Source organism: Cherax quadricarinatus, chromosome 2, assembly GCF_038502225.1.
Source record: "Cherax quadricarinatus isolate ZL_2023a chromosome 2, ASM3850222v1, whole genome shotgun sequence".
In the NCBI taxonomy this organism is placed as follows: Eukaryota; Metazoa; Arthropoda; class Malacostraca; order Decapoda; family Parastacidae; genus Cherax; species Cherax quadricarinatus.
This window is the reverse complement of record NC_091293.1, coordinates 55,717,784-55,737,993: the sequence shown is the minus strand read 5'-3', so window position 1 is coordinate 55,737,993 and position 20,210 is coordinate 55,717,784. Positions and strand designations below refer to the sequence as shown.

Below are 20,210 nucleotides of genomic sequence, written 5' to 3'. Positions count from 1 at the left end.
TTCTGAATCTAAATTTATCCAACTTAAATCCATTATTTCTGGTTCTTATCTGGTTTGACACACTCGGTACTTTATTAATATCACCTTTGTTTATGCCCATCATCCACTTATAAACTTTAATGATATCTCCCCTCATTCTACATCTCTTCAGAGAGTGGAGATTCAAAGCTCTAAGTCTATCTTCATAAGGGAGATTCTTTATACAGTAAATCATTTTAGTCATTCTGCTCTGTATGTTCTCAAGTGAGTCTATATCCATCCTGTAGTAAGGAGACCAAAACTGAGCGGTATTTTATACCATTTACTTCCATAGCTACTACTACCACCTCTACTTGTGTGGGCAAACAAGCAGTGTTCCTTCCTTCTTATGTTCTTATGCAGTAGAAGGGACACTGAAACATGTCTTTTCAAATCCATCCATATACATTTGCCCAACCTATTTTTGTATGCTACCCAGCTATAGCTTTTGTAACCTTTCATTCTCATGTACCAGCTGACTTTTTCACCACGTGTATAACTACTACTACTACTACATCTACTTGTGTGGGTGAACAGGCCTACTGCAGTGTTCCTCTTTTCTTATGTTCTTATGTAATAGAGAAGGGACACTGAAACATGCCTTCTCAGATCCATCCATATACATTTGCCCAACCTATTTTTTATGCTACCCAAGCCATAACTTTTGTAACCTTTCATTCTCATGTACCAGCTGACTACTACTATTCTTATCGGCAGTTTTCTGAGGTTCGACTTATGTCCATTTTGACTTACGACTGGTTGGTCGGAACCAAGCTCAGTTGTAAGTTGGATGGTACCTGTAGTATGCTCCTTGCTTAGGGATGAATTCATTTGCCGACGTGGTCTTAGGAACACAACTCCATAGTTAAATGAGGATAGGCTGTATTTCTTTGATACATAATATTCTATTCCCATTGTTTTTATTTATGTTTTACTTAGCAAACTACAGCTACTCCTCACTTAATGACCTACTTGTTTAACAACTGCTTGGACTTACGACCAGCTCTCTGACCAGTGTACTTTACCTTTTTGTTGCTTTTTAATGCCTAGTTCTATTTTTAATATACATACTAAAAATATTATAAATGGTGCAAAGGTGGCATTAAAACATTATCTATAGATGGTTGACACAAACTTACTACCAGTACAGTATGCTTGAAATATCAGTAAGGGGCAGCTCCTCGCTTAATGACCAATTTGCTTGCTGACCTGCTCTAGGAATGGAACTCGTTCATTAAGTGAGGAGTACCCGTATATACAACTTAAATTTTGTTTTAATGTTTCATGCAAGCCTTTTCTTAGACAGTGTATTGCCAAAAGATGAATGTTTTCAATTCACAGCTTGAAAAAGCTCACCTGTAAGCAAAACATTGTCTAACAGAGGCTCGCTCTGCTACCACATCTTTGTAGTATTACTACTATATCGGCACTTTTCCCTCCAACCATTCAAGATTTTTGTACATAACAAACATGCAGAAAGATCAAAGGGTATGTCACTACTACTGGTGCTTCATTACATGCTTAAAACCTGTTGTCTACATCTCTTAAATATTTACACTATTGTTGATAATGTGCTATTGTCCTGTTAATTGATCTGCCAAAATATTCTTATCTGATAATTTAAGATCCATCATCTTTTTCTACTGATAAAAATTGTTTTCACCATCATTAATACTAGATAATTGATCTTAACATCACTGCCACAAGTTCATTAATGAAACCTGTATCCAAATTTTTATTGGTTATGAATGCAAAGTTTAATAAGTTTGGAAAAGGCTTTTTATCTAATTTGCATATATGAAAATTTAATGAAGCTCTCATTCTGATTTATTACCATCAGTTCTTGTAATTTGTGGTTACTTTTAACTTTGAAATGGGGCAAGATACTTAACTGGAGAATTGTTTTAAACAGGTTACTGGTGTACTGAAGTCTTGGTGGAAATTAAACATAATTGGCTCTATTTTACAGTAGTTCCTTGGGATAATGTCCAGAAAAATATTTTACATTATAATAAGAAATTAATATCTGAGATAGAGTTCTGGTTTATTTTGTTTTACAAAACTCTCAGGGTTTATTTCCATGTGATGGATATTTTTTGTGCAATAAATTTTGAGTATTGCATTTGACACTTACCTCTATTTCATATTTAGGTCTAGTAAGTGCTGCCTTTTAGTGAATCTTCATGTACAGTAGTTTTGAATAGTATATTACAGTATCATTCCGTCCTTGCTTCCACTGCCTGTTTTCAGTACCTGTTATATCATTGGTAGAAATGTGTTGAACTGGAGGTTTAGGATAGCCGAGAAGACTGAGTATGGGTGGCATAATTCATATTTCATAAAATAATTCTAGATTGTTTAGTAGCTTGTTGAGCTGTAAGTATAACTGAACTGTAAAGATCTGTATGTGGTATCACATAATAATAATACTAATAATAATAATGTTCTCAATATTTTGTTTTGGTTTTATATTGTTTATACATGCATATTTGAAAACATGAATGTTATTTGTTTAATTGCCTACATGTAATTTTAATCTGTTATGAATTACAGGAAATATTCAAATTATTTTCTGAATATTTCTTTTTTAGATATTTCTCAAATTGAGAATAAAAAAGTTTAGTAATTTTTTATACAATACCTTAGTTTTGGTTCAGTAGCCAGTATACATATAAAATTTACAAGAAGAGTGTTTTATTCATATTAATTGACCTGCTACCTATAATAGAGTTGAATCTGTTGGGAAAGAATTTATTTTCTTAATATCTACAAAATATATGCCACGTACAAACTTCTCCATTATTTAAAGTTGCAAGCTTCATGGACATCTGTCAAGAATGGTTGCTTGGATGTGTGCAGAGAAAGGAATAATTTTGCTCTGGAATAGAGTTTGAAATAGCACTCTACAGTCAGACCTCAAAATTCAAGCAGGTTGTGTTCTTAGAGGTCTGTGAATTTAGAATTGGCAAATATAGCAATATTTTGTTCACATAACTAGAAAACTGTTGATTAGTTTTTATGCTTCATGGCTACCTTACATATTGGAGCAATTTTCACAACAACCTTCCTTTAAGGAAGGGTGCCATGATGCTGGTGAAGGCTGTTAATCAAAGGAATTGGAGTTGTCTCCTTTGACTAAAGGTTGATTATATCTTATTCCCTGGGTACTGTACTACCCATAAATATATTTCAAAGCATCCTCTTCCAGAAGAGCCCTTTTTCATCAACACTCAATATTCTCTGTGATTTTTTTAAATAACCTGACATGAAACAGCTGCCTCAGTATCAGCACTCAAAGCATCACCATTGAATAAAGGTTTATTAAAGTTATAATGCTTCTTAAATTATTCCAACCATTCTTTACTAAGTCTGAAGTTTTCAAAGTTTGAACTCCTCTACCTCCTGCATACATAATCTGTTTTCTTCTGAATAAACAGCTTACTGAGAAGCATATTTCATTGCTTTTGATATTCATTTGAAACTGAAAATCTTCCAATTCCTCCATTATTAGAGCAAGATAACCTAGCAGCAGTGGAAGGAGTCAAATGCCAAGCACTGTCATTATCATGAATGTAATACACTTATATTAGGTACGTAGATCAAAAACTTGGGTGGTAGCAGCTGATTTCTTGCCAGCATCAGTTTACCATAAACTAATCACCAGTATTTATAGCAATGCACTTACTTTTAGCCTCTGTACTCCTGTAATTTTTACTACTGTACATAATCTTTTGGAACTCATCTAGGCTGGAGGTAAAATGTAGAGAATCTTGAAGCAGTGACAAATATATGAACCACTTGACCTCACCCACCAAACAATATCAAATGAGGCTACATTTGTCACTAATTACTGGCTTTTTTTGACCCTTCTGAATTTAGTACTTCACTATGAGTATAATAAGTGAGAAATCTGTAACTATAAAATCAACCAGAACATATCAAGGTGCATATGTTACCTCAGGTTAAAAATGGATTAAGGTAAAACTGACAAAACACTTTCATTTATCATGAAAAGCTACCAGTAATTAACAGTGATCAGTTTGGGTACTAAGAGAATCAATGTGGAAGATCATCTTGTGGAGGGTGCCAGTAGCGACATTGTGGAGGATTTTAGGATGGGTGAGGCGGCCGGGAAACGTTAGCACATCACCGACCTCAGGCTTCAGCCTGCACTTCTGCTTTGGGAACTCCAGCTCACCACCCTGTGGAGAGATCTTTTATGTATCAAGACAGATATACACGGGTGACCCAAAAAGAAAGAAAATCCCCCAAAAAGAAAATACTTTCATCATCATTCAACAATTTCACTTCACTCACACATAATCACTGTTTTTGCAATGATGCTCAGAATACAACAGTTCAGAAGCATATACGTATAAAGATACACAACATATCCCTCCAAATTGCCAATATCCCAAACCCCTCCTTTAAAGTGTAGGCATTGTACTTTCCATTTCCAGGACTCGAGTCCGGCTATATAAAAATAACCGGTTTCCCTGAATCCCTTCACTAAATATTACCCTGCTCACACTCCAACAGATCGTCAGGTCCCAAATACCATTCGTCTCAATTCACTCCTATCTAACATGCTCACGCATGCTTGCTGGAAGTCCAAGACCCTTGCCCACAAAACCTTCTTTACCCCCTCCCTCCAACCTTTTCGAGGACGACTCCTACCCTGCATTCCTTCCCCTACAGATTTATAAGCTCTCCATGTCATTCTACTTTGATCCATTCTCTCTGAATGACCAAACCACCTCAACATCTCCTCTTCAGCCCTCTGACTAATACTTTTATTAATTCCACACCTTCTCCTAGTTTCCACACTCCGAATTTTCTGCATAATATTTACACCACACATTGCCCTTAGACAGGACATCTCCACTGCCTCCAACCATCTCCTTGCTGCAGCAGTTGCAACCCAAGCTTCACACCCATATAAGAGTGTTGGTACCACTATACTTTCATACATTCCCTTCTTTGCCTCCATAGATAACGTTTTTTTTTCTCCACATATACCTCAATGCACCACTCACCTTTTTTCCTTCATCAATTCTATGATTAACCTCATCCTTCATAAGTCCATCTGCTGACACGTCAATTCCCAAATATCTGAAAACATTCACTTCTTCCATACTACTCCTCTCCAATTTGATATCCAGTTTTTCTTTATCTAAATCATTTGATACCCTCATCACCTTTCTTCTATGTTCACTTTCAACTTTCTACCTTTACACACACTCTCAAACTCATACACTAACCTTTGCAATTTTTCTTTAGAATCTCCCATTCCAGCAAAAAGTAACTGTGTCAATTCCCATTTTGTATTTGATCCCCCATAATTTAATCCTATCCCTCTCCCAAACACCCTAGCATTTACTTTTTTTACAACCCCATTTATAAATATGTTAAACAACCATGGTGACATTACACATCCCTGTCTAAGACCTACTTTTACTGGGAAGTAGTCTCCCTCTCTTCTACACACCCTAACCTGAGCCTCACTATCCTCATAAAAACTCTTTACAGCATTTAGTATCTTAATACCTATTCCTTATACTTGCAACATATAATGCCACATATCCTTGCATAACAGAAAATAACACATCACTGGCAAGTGGAAGATGTTTAATCTATTAATAAATGCATGATAATTATTCTCCTTTTTTTGTCCATTATCAAATCAAACAATACAGTCTATGTTTATCACAGAGTATTTAAAATTATTAGGTATCTTCAAAAGGGGTCCTTTAAGTGAGTGCCAAAATTTTTTCTTCTAACCTTTTATTTTTATTTTGCTCATAACACAAGGCCTCATCTGATTAGCTTCACTTCAAATTTTCAGTGTTGGTGTATGGTAACTTTCCAAGTGTATATTATCATGCATCTCTCTCGCCTGCATTCCAGGTAATACAAATCAGGGGGACTTCAACCATTCCCAGTAATTTAGGTGCCTTATTGTACTTGTGTGTGCTGTGCAAGTTCTTTGTACACTCCAGGTCAGCAATTTCACACTCTTGTACAGAAAAAACAGCATGTGCTGTCGCCCATTACTTCAACTCTGTTTAACAAATCAGTTGAATCTTCAACTTTCCATACTCAAGATAGCAAGGGTTACCCTGGTCCTTAACCCGTAAACGGTCCAAGCAGATCTACGTTCACATGTGTGGTGCTACAAAAGTAGATCTACGTTTTTTTTTTACATATTTTCAAATACTGTACAGTGGAACCTCAAATATCGAACTTTCTTCGGTTCAGAAGGCTGTTCGAGTGCCACTACCGAACGAATTTATTCCCATCAGGAATAATGTAAATTAGATTAGTCCATTTAAGACCCTCAAAAATACACTTATAAAAGCACTTACAAAAATACACTTAAATAACTGGTTGAGTTGGGAGCAGTTCGATTTTTGAGGTTCCACTGTATAACAAAAAAAAAAGTAGATCAAAGTTTTTTACACATTTTCAAATGTAAAAAAACAAAAAGATCTACTTTTTTTACACTTTCAAATGTTGAAAAAACGTATATATACGTTTGGACCGTTTACGGGTTAAAGGAGGTGATACAACTTAAGTGAACAACTTTAGGCTTGTATCAAACTTTCCCTTACTTATCTAAAATCTTCAAAAAAAAAAAAAAAAATACATAAGCGAATTTACACTTACCTAATATAACATATTTAACCTCTGCCAGCTTGGGTTAAGGCCCCCCAAAAAAGTATGATTGACGCAATTATACAAATGTTTGAACTGCTTTATGCAGCACTTCCCCTCAAGGGAGGTTCCTTGATGCTGGTGAGAAGCTCTTGATCTAGGGAATTGGATCTGTGCTCCAGTTCCCTGAATTAAGTCTGAATACCTTCCATCCTCCTCCCCCCCCCCCACAGGCACTGTATAATCCTATGGGTTTAGTGCTTCCCCATAATAATAATATGCAGCACATGATCAAAATGAATATCCTCTGGGACTCTCTTCTTAGACCTGTGGAAAGCATTCGATATATGAGGATAACAAAAAGATTAGGTGATGAAAGATTGGATTCCGGATTGGAGGGAGAGAGTATGGAGGAGGTGAACGTATTCAGATATTTGGGAGTGGACGTGTCAGCGGATGGGTCTATGAAAGATGAGGTGAATCATAGAATTGATGAGGGAAAAAGAGTGAGTGGTGCACTTAGGAGTCAAAGAGACAAAGAACTTTGTCCTTGGAGGCAAAGAGGGGAATGTATGAGAGTATAGTTTTACCAACGCTCTTATATGGGTGTGAAGCATGGGTGATGAATGTTGCAGCGAGGAGAAGGCTGGAGGAAGTGGAGATGTCATGTCTGAGGGCAATGTGTGGTGTGAATATAATGCAGAGAATTCGTAGTTTGGAAGTTAGGAGGAGGTGCGGGATTACCAAAACTGTTGTCCAGAGGGCTGAGGAAGGGTTGTTGAGGTGGTTCGGACATGTAGAGAGAATGGAGTGAAACAGAATGACTTCAAGAGTGTATCAGTCTGTAGTGGAAGGAAGGCGGGGTAGGGGTCGGCCTAGGAAAGGTTGGAGGGAGGGGGTAAAGGAGGTTTTGTGTGCGAGGGGCTTGGACTTCCAGCAGGCATGCATGAGCGTGTTTGATAGGAGTGAATGGAGACAAATGGTTTTTAATACTTGACGTGCTGTTGGAGTGTGAGCAAAGTAACATTTATGAAGGGATTCAGGGAAACCGGCAGGCCGGACTTGAGTCCTGGAGATGGGAAGTACAGTGCCTGCACTCTGAAGGAGGGGTGTTGGTGTTGCAGTTTAAAAACTGTAGTGTAAAGCACCCTTCTGGCAAGACAGTGATGGAGTGAATGATGGTGAAAGTTTTTCTTTTTCGGGCCACCCTGCCTTGGTGGGAATCAGCCAGTGTGATAATAAAAAAAAAAAATAAAAAATAATATCTTGCACCTTAAACTAGAACATTATGGAGTCAGAGGACATACCCTTGCATACCTAAAATATTATTTTAACAATAGACACCAGTTTATCCACAAGCGGTGTAACATTGTCTACTCAGCCAGTAGCCATAGAGGTGCCCCAAGGAAGTGTCCTTGGCCCCCTGCACTTTCTCAGTAATATCAATGATCCAGTGCATATCATCTGCTTAAATCTGTTCTATTCACAGATGAAACTACAGTGGACCCCCGGTTTACGATATTATTTCATTCCAGAAGTATGTTCAGGTGCCAGTACTGACCGAATTTGTTCTCATAAGGAATATTGTGAATTAGATTATACTTATATCTTCTCCCACTCAAACCCAACTATGCTTACTAACATGTTAATGACGAGCTACTAAAAGTTGTGACGTGTATGATGACCAACAAACTATTCCTCAATATAGACAAAACCTACATACTGTTGGAAACAGAACTTTAAATATTCAACATATTAATAAATGGTGAGGGCAATTTTTAGGTCTTCAACTTGACTGCAACCTGAGATTTCATGCCCACTGGAAAATTTTTAATTTTCCTGTAACCCCTCAAGGGAGGTTCCTTGATGCTGGTGAGGGGTTCTTGATCTAGGGAACTGGATCTGTGCTCCGGCTCCCTGAATTGAGCCTGAATACCTTCCACCTCCCCCCACACGTGCACTGTGTAATCCTATGGGTTTAGCGCTCCCCCATGATTATAATTATAATTTTCCTAAATTCAGCATGTGTAAATATGAATAATATAATAATTGTGTATTAAAATGTGATGCTGATTTGACCCTTCAAGAAGTTTTGTGTGAAGGAGGGTGTGCAGCAGCCATGGAGAGATACAAGGGAGAGACGCCATAATAAATTAATGTGTAAGCAATGGTTGTGGTGAAACCGTCTAGTAATCCAGCATCATCGAGGCCATAATTGAATGGATCAGCCTCAAACTATAATTAATAAGTACTACTGGAATGTCCCCTGTTGAAGAATTGGGACAGAATTTGTGAGGGCTCCAGAATTAGGTGGTGACAGGAAATAATGAGGCATCGCCATGCAACACATCCAGTATGTATGCCATTAGTCCTTTCATTTAGATTTCTCGCTGGCCAGTATGATTATGTTAGTCATGGGGTAATCCAACTACAATATAAATGGTAAGTAGTAATATAAATTTCTTAATTATCTAACTTTGGTACATATCCCAACTTTTAGTGACAAACTTTTTCCTTTGGGTTTTCTTTCTTCTGCCCTGGGTATTTGTTCTCTTTACATTTTATTATTTTCCCTCTGTGTTCATGCTCCTTCCCTGTGGACCCCTAGCTCCCTTGCAGTGCTCCTCATTTTTAGTATTTGACTGACTCCATTACTACTACCACTACCTCTCTTGCTCCCATCCCTGTCTGCTGGCCTATATATATTCCCTCTTCTCCTTTCTGTTAGTGTGACTTTATAAACGGTCCAAGTCGGACTGAAACGTCGTCGTAAGTTCCTCTCTTCTATATGCGGGTTATTTGTGTACTGTTCCAATCACGGTATTGTGCCTTTTCTGTTATGTATCGCTGTAGACAAGAGCATTTCACCCCTCCATGGAAGCTGTGTTCATTTAATATCACATACCTGCAAGCCCTTCCCCTGAATCACTTGCAAAAGCAAATACTCAAGAAGTTTCTACAGTAATTGTTAATAATAATATTAAATACACTGATGGATCTAAGCAGGAGTCTACTGGCAGGGCTGCATCTGCTCTTGTTGCCACCTCCCTAGATGAGAACGATAGGAACAATGTTGAGTTAGGCATAAGAATTAACAACTGGGCGTCTACACTACCAACTGAACTGTTTGCCATCCTAAAGGCAGTATAATTAACTTATGACTGAGCTTCACTCTTGATTATTACTGATTCTGTCATCACTGAGGGCTCTTGACTCACATAATGACTCACAATATGCTCATTGGAGAAGCCAGATATAGATACTAAAAAAAAAAAAATTCCCCTCAAGGAAGGTTCCTTGATGTTGGTGAGGGGCTCTTGATTTAGGGAATTGGATCTGTGCTCCAGTTCCCCGAATTAAGCCTGAATGCCTTCCACACCCCCCCCCCAGGCGCTGTATAATCCTCCGGGTTTAGCGCTTCCCCTTTGATTATAATAATAATAATAATAATAAAAAAATTAATGTACAATTTTTATAGATTCCATCACACACTGAATTACTCCTTTATGATATGGTTGATAAGTTAGTCAAAGAAAGTACTGTGAAGGAAAATGTAGAATATAATTTCGGTATGTCCGTGTCTAACTTTAGGAATAGTATTAGGACAGAAGTAAATAGTGAAACTGAATGTTATGGGAATGCAGTTATATGCCTTAGTAAATCTATCACTCTATGATAACATGAACGTAACCAGGCTTAGTCTCGGTTATAAGTACGTGTACTTCTAGCAGTTTGGCAGACACACAGATGATGATCAAACTAATTGCAAAGTATGTGGTCAGCCTCATAGTCAGTTTCTTGAACACTATGTGCTTTAGTGTCCACTTATTGAGGAATGTATAGATATTATAAGAACCTATATGATATGCCAAGGAATCATATTAATGAAAATAATATACCAGGTATATTAAACAATTATCCTAAATTTTCTAGGTGTGCAAGCGCTAGTAAATTTATTGAAATTATTATTATAATCAAGAACACGCACACAATAAAAAAAATCCAAATTATTATTATTAAACTTCAGTTTGAGAAACCAGAATTCTATTCAACATTTTTGTTTAATTCTAGTTTAGCCAAGGCATCAATCAACTTTACCATGCTCCCAGAGGCCCATGTGAGAGGAAATCCACAAAAGTTTAACTTTAATTCTTTGTCATTGTTGAAGGTGTGTGACCCTGACGCTTGATCACCTTAAAGCAGTGTTGTGGTTTGAGTGGTTCGTACCAAGGGGTAGAATCCTCTTTTCTGGGAGGGGATCCTTTCTACCCAAAGGGTGTTTTCCTAAGAACCTAGGCATCTCTTTCAGCGTAATAGTTGGGTTATTTATCCTTTTGTCTAAATTTGCTGACACGGCTGACAATGTTACAAACGTAACGTGATGAAAGCGCTGAAGAACCTAACGATTTCCAGGGCTTTGTAAATAAAATAAAATGTGTGTGACCTCATACAAAAGCATAATGCGTTTAGACCTCAGGTTATTTAGAATATGTAATGAGGATAGGGAGTCAGAGACGATTAAACTATCGGTAGTTTCATATATGTAGATTTGGTTAATGCTTTACTCGAAATAATAATGGCATTTTATGACATCCGTGTATATATACACTACTGATCTATGTATGGCATAATACATTTTATAAACTTTCATCATATAGGTTTACCCCATCTGATAGCTGGAAGTAAATGGCGTATTGCTGCTGACAGTGACTATCAGACGCACCTGACAAGCTTTTATTGGAACAGTGTTTCTCTCTGTTAAGAACTTTATCAAGTAATGACTTATTATAGGTCTTAACTGATCGAAACATGACTTATGAAATCGTAAGAGCACAATTGAAAACAAACCACGGAACTGGTTCTAAAGTTCACAGGCCAGTGCACATACCACTAGGCCAGTTGGCCGAATGGTAAACACACTGACCCGTGAGTTTTAGAGTTCAACTGCCATAGGTTCAAGTCCCACCCGTTCCTTGATTTGATGGAAACACTTACTGCCCCATTAGAAGCTTATCCTGCAAAGTTGTCTTTTCATTATCCGCCAGTTACTGAATGAAAACAGTGAGTTTGACAACCAAAATTAGTCACATAGCTAGTCAGTACTGAGTGACCCACGCAGGTCTACCATTTTTTTTTGAATATATTTATGCTAGGAGTACCTGGTAGAGATGCGAGGGAGTGAGGCGTATGTGGAAGGTACTAGCAGAGGCATCATGATGGTGGGACAAGCCAGCCACCTCGCCCGCCTGGAACCTGGCCACCAGCGACAACACTATCGCTCCCTGGAAAACAAAAGGCTGTATAGTCAATATAAAGGATGAGCAATCTTCATACAGGACTTCTGATAGCCACCCCTTACGACTGAAAATATATTGTGGAGTTCATAATTATCTTCAATTAATTAACCACCAGTTATTTTTGTCAACCTTTTCCCTCCAGGGCAGTACTTTTTTTTTATATTTTATTTAAAACATGACATTACAAAAATATAATATATAAAACTCATTTAAGGCTATAAATTAACACAATCCTACCTACAGCTAACATTACACACCACACTTACAACTTCGTGTGGGTACACCCCCCCCTCCCTGCTCCCTCATCCTATCACTTAACCCAAACCTGTTGGAGCTACTCAACAGAATTACATGATATGAACAACACTTTTATATACACATCCCTCGAAATGGTACTTAATAATCGACTACAGACCATGCAATTCATTGCACTGAACATATTATACAGACATATTACCCCCCCCCCCGTGGTTATCCAACCATCCCACTATTTACAACCTAACATACTATAAACAATGAATGTTACCTAATCTAATGTCACACAGCAATGATCAAAACATTAATTTATGTAATTGTCCTAATGGTTCAGTTACATAACAATATGTATTACACAAAAATGGTGATATAGAAAAGTCACAAAGACATACAAAATGACTACAAAGCCATAGGTATAAACTTAGTCTCAAAAATCCAACACATGTAAGCTTCTACACATTTAAACATGCAATTCCAGTGTTAAAAACAATAACACAGCTTCAACTATGACATTCAAGCTCTATACAGCTTATATGGACATAACATAGTGCTATTGACAACAGTACAATACAACATAGAATATAACCATGACATAAGTAACACATACTGTGCCTAGCACGCACCTAACCACAAAAACCTATAACACCACTGTTGCCCAACTTTATTTACACTATCTGACGTACATTAAACTCTTTACTCTCAAAACAAAACTGAAAATTGCAGATCACCAGTGACGAACAATAATGCACAGACATTAATACAAACATATCACAGCATATCTCTGGACACCGTGCATGATCACAGCATCAACACTATGCAGTGCAAGGCACCTAGAAAACAAGTTGGAGCAAATACATGCAATTATTATAGCAAATCTCCAAATTACAATGTCATTACCGTAAATCAATATTACCACACACAATATGTATAATAAGTGTATAGTCCATGTCACACAAAAAACTGGCCAGCTCCACAGGTGCTAGCACCCGTGGTCCACATATTATTCACTCACGCATCACTCATCCAACACTCACGCAAACATTTGTTGTCATCCATTACCAGGGAGGCGACCCTGTTTTCACCCATGACTTCCCTACCCCAGCAACACTTTCCAATCATACCCTCCCCTCCCTCGTATATTACAAGTCTAATAAAACCTGTAACGTAAGTTGCCTATATCCCTCTGAAAAATCCTTCACCCACCTCCTCCCATAAATTTCCTTATTTCTACATACCACTCATGAATACTTTAATCTATAAATCTATACTTTTGATAAATTTAGTTTCCCATTGAAAAACATAGATGTGACATATTGATCAGGCGCGGCTAACTTACAAATCGCACTGAAATTATGTTTAGATCATTCTACATAACAGATTAATGTAGTAAGATAATTCAGATACCACTATTTACTGCATGTGATAACGTTGTTTATACGATTTTCTTATATGCTGGTCATCAGCACAGTTTTGTTGAGCAATTGAAAGAGATGCATATTGGTTACCAATGTTGAATAGGACACATTTCAAGTTCTAATGTAGCTGTCTATAAACAACCGCCAATCTCAGTCGATATTCAAGTCTCATTTGAAGAAGAACTCGAGAAATGTTATTGCGGTATACAAGTTCTTCATCTTGTTAGAAGTAAGGAAGTTCAACCTCTTTTGTCCGATAAACTGTTATTTTAACTCTTTGTTGTAGACGGTTCTTTTCTTTGTCTGGATGTTAAACGTTCGGTGCTTGCTTTGACAGACTAAGGTCATGCATCGGATCATTGAGTTCTTGGAAGAACCGCTGGGGTGTTGAAATGCTTATGTGGAAAATTAAAATTACCTGGATGAATCTCATTAGATACATACCAGTAATTTAATAAAAGTAACAAAGATAACTATTTCTTACCAATTGTTACAACTCTGAGGCATGTAGAATATTTTGAGACACCTAGGTCACCAGAGAATGTCTCCCTTCGAACTACTACTCTCATATCATCCCACAAGTTACTCTGGACCTATATTAATTTCAATGAAATAAATATCACCAGGAATTCTGGTATAAATATATGGACTGAATGTTAAATTTAATAAATGACTACATATACACATTTATGTAACAGAAGGAGAATTTATAATAATAACAACATTCATCAATTTGTCTGGAGATTACGAGGTGTGTCATACACAAACCCCAGCCTAAAATATGAAGAAAATACTGGCCAGAATTTCAACATAAATATAGACATTACTCAACTGGGGTAATTTTATACTTTTCCCATCTAATTACGGAGTCCTGTCCAGTTGCCTGTTTATCATATCCTGCGGGACTGCAAATCCAACAATTTCTGCTCCTATTTGCGAGGTTTTAAACACAATTTAACCTCTAGAGCGACGAAAATTCTTCCGATTTTCACTAACGTTTCTCTTGCCCAGTTCAAAAAACAATGGCCTCCTCCCCAAGCGATGCTAACACTCTCCCTGGTTCCTTTTTTATATACAAATAAATTTTTATTAAATACAATATATTTCATCAATTTACATATAAAATACACTGTATTTTCGGAAAATATACATTATTTTCCACAGCATACTTCATATTCACTTCCACTGCTATCACCTGTTACATCCTAAACGCTGAGTTACTTCAACATCTGATTACGGAAGGTCAAGCAGTGTTGTAAACACTCTTATGGGAACATCTTCGTTGAGTGGCACAGGTCTCGTGCTGACTCCAAATCAGGATATTCCCACTTGATTTTCTTGTATCGATTGAAACCTTTCACATTCACAATACAGAAATAACAGTCGTAGTGGTGGTTTTACAACTCTCTCCACACCATAGACACACCGATGTTTAAACATTTCTTTTGCCTATTTTTCCACTGTGGTAAACATTCTACACAGGTTTTCCAAACTATATGGGGACCCCAAGACTTGTCTTGTTCTCTAAGCGACACTCCAAAATAAGCAAGATAAGCTTGTTTTGCAAAATCTGTGATTTTTTCTTTGTTTCTGCAAAGAGTATTTGCCACAAATGTAGCAAAACACATTGGGATTATTTAAGCAGACTCTTCGTGAAGAACTCATATTTATCCGGAAAAATAAGAAAATAAAAGTTGCAATATTGTCACGTGGACATTGTTGATACACCTTTCGTTAAATATTAAATAATTTTAAAATATAATTCCAGTTTTTATTAAAATGATCTGTATATACAAATTGTCTTTACGTACTGTACATATACACGTGTTATGGCCAAGTTCCCTGTTAATCGAAGGTAGGTATGCAATATCTCACAAACTAGAACAAATTTAAAAAAACCTACTGTCATTTTCGAATTCAGCAACCCCAAAATGCTCTAAATATCTTCAAATATCTTTGGCAACTATTTATTTTTTTTTCAGTTCTGAAATTTTTCTGAAATTGTTAAAAGCTTGTTGGAACTGTTGGAGAATGCGTTTCCTGATCGGGTTCAAACTTTCTGCCTTGATGGAGTTTATTAAGAGAAATCTTGGTATTTACTCTGAGCTGTGTAAGTTTCTATTTGTCAATTTTATTACATAAATTGCTTTCCATGTATTAATTAGAGAAATTTTCTTCCGATAGGCTTCAAACCCTAAACGCTGGTGTATCTTAACGGGAGGTATTTTTGTGTTGATTTTAGGCTGTTTGAGTGCCAATTTATTATTTCAAGCAATTATATATATAAAAAAAATAGTCTTACAGGATTGTTGAGAATTATGGAATATAAATGAGGAAAAAACTGAAAAATATTAAAATATTAAGAATTCTCAGCTATTTTATAAAATTCATGTATTCTGCCATATTATATTAGAGTTATATACTTGTATACTTATACTGTATCAGTATAATGTAACAGCTATCACCGGCTTGGATTCTGATGAAAGCTCTTGATCCAAGGAGCAGGAACAACTCTCTGCTTCCTTGGATCAATCTTGATTACCTCCCATTCCCAAGGCACTCTATGATCCCAACGCGGTTAGTGCCTCCCCAGCGTACAATACAGCAGGCAGCATACAATACAACAGCCAGCATACAATACAGCAGCCAGCATACAATACAGCAGCCAGCATACAATACAGCAGCCAGCATACAATACAGCAGCCAGCGTACAATACAGCAGCCAGCATACAATACAGCAGCCAGCATACAATACAACAGCCAGCATACAATACAACAGCCAGCATACAATACAGCAGCCAGCATACAATACAACAGCCAGCATACAATACAGCAGCCAGCATACAATACAGCAGCCAGCGTACAATACAGCAGCCAGCATACAATACAACAGCCAGCATACAATACAGCAGCCAGCATACAATACAGCAGCCAGCATACAATACAGCAGCCAGCGTACAATACAGCAGCCAGCATACAATACAGCAGGCAGCATACAATACAGCAGGCAGCATACAATACAGCAGTCAGCATACAATACAGCAGCCAGCATACAATACAGCAGCCAGCATACAATACAGCAGCCAGCATACAATACAGCAGGCAGCATACAATACAGCAGCCAGCATACAATACAGCAGCCAGCGTACAATACAGCAGGCAGCATACAATACAGCAGCCAGCGTACAATACAGCAGCCAGCATACAATACAGCAGCCAGCGTACAATACAGCAGGCAGCATACAATACAGCAGCCAACATACAATACAGCAGCCAGCATACAATACAGCAGCCAGCATACAATACAGCAGCCAGCATACAATACAGTAGCCAGCATGCAATACAGCAGCCAGCATACAATACAGCAGCCAGCATACAATACAGCAGCCAGCATACAATACAGCAGCCAGCATACAATAAAGCAGCCAGCATACAATACAGTAGCCAGCATACAATACAGCAGCCAGCATACAATAAAGCAGCCAGCATACAATACAGTAGCCAGCATACAATACAGCAGCCAGCATACAATACAGCAGCCAGCATACAATACAGCAGCCAGCATACAATACAGCAGGCAGCATACAATACAGCAGCCAGCATGCAATATAGCAGCCAGCATACAATACAGCAGCCAGCATACAATACAGCAGCCAGCATACAATACAGATACAGCAGCCAACATACAATACAGCAGCCAGCGTACAATACAACAGCATAATAAACGTTATTAAAGTAATAATTTTTAAAATTAAACTAAATTTAACAATGATAATCGTTCACATATACGTAGCCGTAGATGTGTTCACAGTCCTGCTGGTGGTGACGTGGCTGGCTGAGCTGATGATGTTACAACTAGTATTTGTTTTTTCAACCTCTTCAGTTTCACTATCAAAATCTTGTATACTGAATCAATTTGAGCTGCAATGTTCACTTTTCCCATCATTGACAAATCAATAACGTTATTTATATTTTTGGTTGACTGCTCATGTTTCATTACTTTTTGTGATAAATGTCTCAAGTCAGTCACGCCACTTTTTGTCCATGAAGAGTCTCCACCAAATAGTAAACATGGAAAACAGAGTAAAGTGTTTTTTTCGCCACAGCCACAAAGCCATTCACTTTTCTGGTAAACACTGACGCTAAACTGCCGCGTATATTCTTTCCTCCTGCTGGAACTTTTTTGTAGAATGGATAAAACTGGTGTATGTCGTCCTTTTCTTTTATTTTTACTTAAAATCAACTGAGAAAAGTTAATGCTTTGTAAATATTTAACTGAGTTTAGTTTCCACTGCCATCGTTTATGAAATAGTAATTAAATTTAACGCTATTGAAAAGAATTTAAACTGCCCTCAACACCAATACCGGCCACGCATTACAACGCACACACTCACATAAACAGACCGATTGCAACTGGATGTGTGCTGCATCGAATTCAGCTCCTCGTTGCCAGATGTAACGCCAGTAATACCTATACTATCGTACCGCATCAAACTTCTATTTTTAATCATTTTTATCTCGTTTCAACAAGAATAACAACAAAAAATAATAAATTCGTTTATAAATACATTGAAAACAACATACAACAGATTTTTCCTGTAATATATTTGTTGCAAATTATTTTAGCGTAAGGGTGATGAAGTCATACGTCTGACAGTGAGCATCTGGGGAACTGCAGCTCCGTAGCTCCTGTGGACGAGCCGTCACTGCATGATGCTACTTCATGCATCAGTCTCCTTTGTGGATCTGAATAAAAGGCCTTACTGAAGTCTATATACACAATATTCTGACAATGCAGCATGCGATGACTCACCTTCAGACTATACGGGAAGGAGAGTATAAGTTGGTTCTGGAAGATATCATCAAAGAGCCTCTTTATCAAGTGGTCCAGTCCCAAATGAGAGGTCCACTGGTCCACTGTCGGAACTTCCTCCATGCCGGTCTTCTTCCTTGGATCCTGCTCAAAAAATTCACAGATGGAAGCGTGTTTAACTTATGTTTGGATAGTTTTTTTCCTTCAAGGGAGATTCCTAGATGCTGGTAAGGGGCTCTTCATCCAAGGAATTGGATTTGTCATCTTTTTCCCCTTGATCGAGCCTGATTGCCTTCCCCCTAAATATATTATCGTTATTGGATGGGCTATAACAAATTTGATTTTTTTTTTTGGGGGGGGGGTTATTTTGGAAAATATACTATTAATATACAATTACTTGAAATCATGGAAAGCCTCAGATTATATAGTATATAAATATTTATCTCATTTTTTAAATGAAACGTTCAAGTTTAATGTTGTTTTAAATTTTATAAGAAAGCTTTGCTTATTATCAGTAAGTGTTTATTATTCTATATTTTCTTTTCATGAGAAGGAATGGTCCTTTCAAATACTCTTGGAGGGTCTCACAGGGCCATCATGAATCCTATGCTGTTCTTAATAAAGTACCGAGTATCATTGTGGCGAATCTCGCCTTGTATGTTGTGAAGGCCATGAAAGGTTGTGTAATGCAATGGAGAATGCCTAAGAGATAGGAGGCCGTAGATCACCCATAACATATTTGTGGATATGGAATGGCTAGACATGAGGGAAGGCGTCCCAGGTGACACAGTTAAATAGTTACCACTTTCCATCTACGGCTAAGAGAATAAAAAAAATTACGTTAGATTGTTTTGGCTGAGCTGGGTTGGGTTGCCTTTTGTTTACATTTCCACCATTTACACAAAATAAAACTCTGTAAATGGCAAACCCTCTTGATATCCTACATTTCAAACTATGACTAATAGCCAGAATGTGCTGAGGATCAAATCTCAACTACAGTTCTCAATTAATAATGATATTATTACTGCTAATACTAGTAATAAAAAATAATAGTAAACAATAGTAATACAGTAGGAAGATCTGAGCAGGAGGTTGGAAAGTCAAGTGGAGCCTGGAGTAGCTGTTATGGACATACCTCAGCGAGTGCTGGAGACCACTTGCCGACAGTGTTAGCAAGATCAAGCAAGTCCTCAGCAAAGCGCTTTGTAAACGTTGGGTACTGGTACACTTCATCACATGGCTGCCGAAGGAGTCTCTAGAGTTGTTGTGCTCTCTGAATACACGTTAAACATATGACATTGATTTATGTGTGCACGCTCACACACACGCACGTACATGCTATGGACACACACACATGTACATGCTATAGACACACACACACATGTACATGCTATGGACACACACATGTACATGCTATGGACACACACACATGTACATGCTATGGGCACACACACATGTACATGCTATGGACGCACACACATGTACATGCTATGGACACACACACATGTACATGCTATGGACACACACACATGTACATGCTATGGACACACACACATGTACATGCTATGGACACACACACATGTACATGCTATGGACACACACACATGTACATGCTATGGACACACACACATGTACATGCTATGGACACACACAAATGTACATGCTATGGACACACACACATGTACATGCTATGGACACACACACATGTACATGCTATGGACACACACACATGTACATGCTATGGACACACACACATGT

General features: G+C 37.7%; 1 protein-coding gene across 1 annotated transcript in view; it reads right to left on the bottom strand.

Moving 5' to 3' along the window:
* Window positions 1-341: 341 nt before the first annotated feature.
* LOC128684105 (multifunctional procollagen lysine hydroxylase and glycosyltransferase LH3) overlaps window positions 342-20,210 on the bottom strand; it is an 86,889-nt gene continuing 67,020 nt past the window's right edge. The window contains exons 11-14 of the mRNA XM_070088333.1: window positions 19,588-19,692; window positions 18,453-18,596; window positions 11,832-11,954; window positions 342-4,220 (exon numbers count right to left, since the gene is read on the bottom strand). Coding sequence (XP_069944434.1) covers window positions 4,044-4,220; window positions 11,832-11,954; window positions 18,453-18,596; window positions 19,588-19,692 — 549 coding nt within the window. The 3' untranslated portion in view covers window positions 342-4,043. The remainder of the gene's footprint in view (window positions 4,221-11,831; window positions 11,955-18,452; window positions 18,597-19,587; window positions 19,693-20,210) is intronic.